Source organism: Montipora capricornis, chromosome 1, assembly GCF_036669925.1.
Source record: "Montipora capricornis isolate CH-2021 chromosome 1, ASM3666992v2, whole genome shotgun sequence".
Taxonomy (NCBI): Eukaryota; Metazoa; Cnidaria; class Anthozoa; order Scleractinia; family Acroporidae; genus Montipora; species Montipora capricornis.
Window position 1 is genome coordinate 1114819 of NC_090883.1, and position 5000 is coordinate 1119818.

Genomic DNA, 5000 nt, shown 5'->3' on the forward strand with positions numbered 1-5000 from the left:
AAGTGCATTTTAAAGACAACACTGGAATCACGCATTATTTTAAAAAATTCACGAAAAAATGAATGAGGCAAGTGCCTCAGTTTGCCTCCGAGTACTGTCTACGGCCCAGGCTTATCACTAGTGCTAGCTGGGACAATGAAAGAGGTACACTTGGGTTCACTCGTGCAATCTGCTTGGGATGGGATGTCCGGAGGTTTGATAATCTCGCAATTATCATCATGTGCTTATACTGAAAAGCCGGTGACTTCACTTCAAAAATCGACGAATCATCGATGATCTAGAACTTTCCCGAATGATTCCTGCAGGAATACAAAATAAAAAATAAATTAGGGGAGATCTATCCATAATTTGTGGGCGTTTTTAATAAAACAATTATCCCACTCCTGCTTGTTGGCTAAGATTGTTATCTCATATCCAACGCACGCTCATGGAATAATAGACCTTATTCACGATAGCCGTCATGTTGGATTTGCTGTTATCATGCAGATTAGCTATGCACTCCTGAGGGGGCAAACCTGACACAAGTTCGAGAGGTTATAACGAACATCTTAGCCACACAGATGATTTGTTTCATGTTCATTGAATGTTTATCACCTAAGTAGTAAAATAGAATGCTGAAACAAGTTACTTCGATTTTTTTAAATGAAAAATTAGCAGATAAAGAAGTAGAAAGTCAAAATGTCGGAGGCAATGAAAAGATAGAAAATTATTATGAAAGGTAATTAATTGTAAATTCTAAAATGTACTTTTAGCAGTGTTAATTCAATATTTCGACGAAACGATTTTCCGCAATTTGCCTTTATTCAAATGTTTGCCCCCACCCCCCCCAGCATAACACATGGCTAATTTGCATGACAATTTGAAAACCAACCTGGCGGCTATCGTGAATAAGGGCTATTGTTAATTATTATGCAATACTGCGAAAAGAAATTGTATTGTACAGAGCGTTTTCACATGACGTCACGGCAGCCATGTTGGTGTTCTAAACTAATCCTCTGGGATTTGAACTCTATTTTTATCCAAATACTTTCTTTTGTTTCAGTAATCCACTATGTCTGCTGGTCACGCGAGGGAAAACGCTCCGTTGCCATCCAGCATGACTGCCTTGTCACGTGGGTGAAAACCACTGAATTTCTAAAATTATAAGAAAAAGCACCTTCTAAAGATCGGACGACAAAACGTTTATAAAAGGCAAAAAGAGCGTGCACTGTACGAGCGCGCTACCGGTGTATCGTTGTCGGCCGATGAGAACTTAGCTTGGTCTTGTAATGAGCATGAAGTAAAATTTCAAACCGCTGAAACATTAGGAGAATGCTTAAACTAATGGAAAAAGGAAGAGTATTACATGCCCCAAACGTCCTCAGTAATAGTTAACTCCGCCTTTCGGGAGTCTTTAAGATTTAACTTTCGATTTGCCGGAAAGCGAATTATTTCCGTCACGCGCAAGCTGAAGCCACATATTGTAGTGGATTCACTCTCGCCAGATTGTTTTATTTCTTGTTTTTTACTGAATTTCTTTTGTTCTATCAAGTTTCCAATAAAGTAAGTTATATTCTACCACAAAATTAACTGGTAATGATGTTTTGTTCTATGACAAAGCGACACGAGGACTGTACTCTCATCTGCCTGCTCAATCCTGCAAAGACGTCCTGGATTCTGGAGATTCATTTGGAGACGGAAAGTACTGGATCGACCCTAAGAAGACTGGCAACCCATTGAAAGTGTACTGTGACATGACAACGAACGGAGGTAAGAGACAGTGTTTTCTACTGAGACAGAGATCGCAAATCTTCTTCTTCGTCTTCGTCTTCGTCTTCTTCTTCTTCTTCTTCGTCGTTGTCGTCGTCGTTGTCGTCGTCGTCGTCGTCGTCTTCCTCTTCTTCTTCTTCTTCTTTTTGTTCTTTCACACACACCTCCTTCTTCTTCTATGTGGGGTCGGCATTTCTGGGCGGAGGCGTCCACTCACTTTGGATTCTCCACTCGTTACCTTGAAATCCTTTATCCTGATATCTTTCCTGATGTTCTCCATCCAACTCCGTTTTGGCCTTCCTCTTCCTGTCTCCTCTTCCACTCCAATTCCACACATCGCATCACACAACTCTCGTCTTTTCTCGTGACAAAGCTCAACAATGACAGTCTTTTCTCTTGAATCTTCTTCGATACCTCTGTAACCTTCAGTGTATCTCAACGGCTGATCAATTCATTCCGGATCGTATCCAGTTGAGTAACCCCAGACATCCGTCTAAGCATTTTCATAACCAGACAACTCAAAACAATAAAAGAAGCAGCAAGGATAGCTTACCAAGAGATACTTTTGCGTGCTGGTCTCGTTGTTTACTTATTTTCCTGATAATTGATAAAGGTGTGGCTATTTAACAAACTGACTTCAGTTATTTATGCGTTTATCCTCTTATTGATGATAACATTGTCAAAGTGGCTTTGGAAATCAAGAGCCGCACACACTGAGCAAACTTCTAAGGCTATGGTTTTTGTAGTCACTCTGATAAATACAGCCATAAGATTTTTCTCGTTTTATTTTTGACTTTTCTTATGCAAGGTCAAGTAAATTTCCTTCGATCAATCAAAACTATCCCAAATGTATCGCAACAAGGTGGTCACAAAAGGTCTATCAGGACTATTTAGAGGCGAGACTGCAATACACCACTTTTACCTTAATAAGCTGTAGGGAAGATTTCTTTGAACTGCGGAATATATTCGAAACGAGATGCCTCCGTGAAGCATACACTGGGTTGCCTTTGGTACGTGCTACAGAAAATCAGAAGGCACTGAATTGTGTGGTATTGAAATACAGCATTCCAGTCTCTGAAGAATAACAAATAAAAGAGAAGCGAGAAACATTGGCTTCTGGGCTGACATGTTGATAATTTTCAAGTTCACTTCAGCACAACTTCTTTTCGCCACAAGTGTGCCCTCTGAGCATCTGACATTTTTGTAATACTAAACTTCACTGAAGTTAAGCCCATTCGGGCGGGGTTAGTGTTAGGATGGGAGACCAAAACAATAAACCCCTCATAAAATACAGAAGCATCTGACCGAAAATACTATTAACGCTAACAAATGCGAACTCAGCAAGGTACAGATTTTGTTAGTTTGCTTTATGCAAAACAAATATTGATGAAAAAGCAAATAACTATCGATACACAGTTTTTAGAAAGAGCAGAAGGAAGTTTCCGGGACGGTCAGGTATTACCTGGTGATAAATAACGTCGTACGCGTCTTGGAGAGTCAGGTAATTCCATCATTTTGGAAATAGCAGCTACTTTATTATTCATCTGCGTCACAAGATTTCACTGATTTTGGGGCTCATTTTGTTGAAACTCAAGCACGCTTCCAACAGGCCTGTGAACCCTTCCTGCTTACAGAGCAATACTAAAAAACTTCTCCCATATCACATTTCAACCTTACGCTCGAAAATTCAATACACAACATGATATTATAATTCACAAAGGCAGAAAATACCACAGAATCCTTTTCCAGCGAAAAATTTATTGAAACAAACAACATATTTGCTCTTAGAGGCGAAAACTTCTTCCTATTTCATTGCGTGCGTGAAGACAAGAAACTCAATCGTGTCAAATTACCATGTACTTCAGTAAATACAGCTCACTTTGATTTCGTCTCGACGGGCGATAGATTGTTGTCGAAGTCCAGTACTCGTCGCTTTTGAGATTCCTGCCTAGTTTATCCAACTGACTTTCCATTATTGAGCTCCACAAGGGTATATTTTGTTTAAGGATCCACTAAAACGCCATTCGCGTTACATGACTTTCGACGCCATTGCAGGCTAAGTTAATGATTCTACTGTGTCCACCAGAGAAATCTACACAGTTCCACTACCCTCTCGATCCTAAGGAAATACGCGCAGAAGGCTCTATGCACAAAGACACCACTTACCAGAGGAGTGACAGGCAAGACTTTTACCGACACGGAAAAAAAAAAAAAAAAAAAAAAAAAAAAAAAGAAAAAATATATAACAAACAAACTAAACGCAGACCTCGACTGGGTTTGCCATAGGCAACCCGGTAAAAAAAATTATTTCGTTCACCTCGTACGTCGATCGACTGATCGTATCGTCTCCGATGAAAAGAAAGCTGAACGCATAGGCAGCACAACGTGTCAGTGATTTTAATTCAGATGTTTATATGTGGCTACCTGTTGCAAGAAATTACATCCCAAAATTACATCTTCCCTGAATGAAAGTTGGGAAGGTTATGAAATCGATGTGCAACTCATATTTAGCAGTTTGAACGAAATTAGAACCCAGGACCACGAGGTTTCTCTACCAACCTTTGGGAGAGGGCAAGTACAAAACACACAACATATCCTCTACCTCTGAAATGACGATTATCCACAATTCGTAATTTTGCCTGGATTGACTGTTACCATCAATTTAGATTACTCTGTCCTGGAAAAGTTGCATCCCTGCACGGGATTTGAACCCAGAGCGCCCAATCTGAAGGAACTGTTTTTATCCACTTAACAACTAAAGATCAACTGTCTGACAATTGCACCGATCATTTATCAAATCTAATTAGTATACATAAAATCATTGCTGACCGGTGGTTAAGTCTAGTACTTGATTTTTTAAATAGTTATCTTTCTCTTAAGGATTGGTAACCGACATTTTCTCCTTTTTAAACTTGTTTCTTAGCCGGAGATAATACACGTTTACAGCGGCATTCGGAAGAAAAAATATATTGACATATTTAAAAAAAAAAATTTCTGGCAGTTAGCGATGCGGTAGTCTAGTGGTTAAGTGAAAGGGTTAATAATCGAACATTCCCAGGTTCGAGTCCAGCGAGTTTAGGCATCGGGGTTCGGATTTTAAAAATAGATATTCATTTCCCATAATCCATATCAAGCGCTAAATAAAGTGTCCTAAATTGACAATAATAGTCAATTTAGAGAAACCTAGGAATAGACCATATTCGTATTCCTGGTATTGGACTGGAACTAGCTTGCAATGGAGGCTAATGCGG

At 39.5% G+C, this 5000-nt stretch overlaps 1 protein-coding gene across 1 annotated transcript in view; it reads left to right on the forward strand.

Annotated features, from left to right (window-relative positions):
- The window catches only part of LOC138041934 (uncharacterized), an 18000-nt gene that overhangs the window by 10597 nt on the left and 2403 nt on the right, over nt 1–5000 (forward strand). Inside the window, exon 4 of the mRNA XM_068887995.1 lies at nt 1600–1749. Within this exon, the coding sequence (XP_068744096.1) occupies nt 1600–1749 (150 nt within the window). The remainder of the gene's footprint in view (nt 1–1599; nt 1750–5000) is intronic.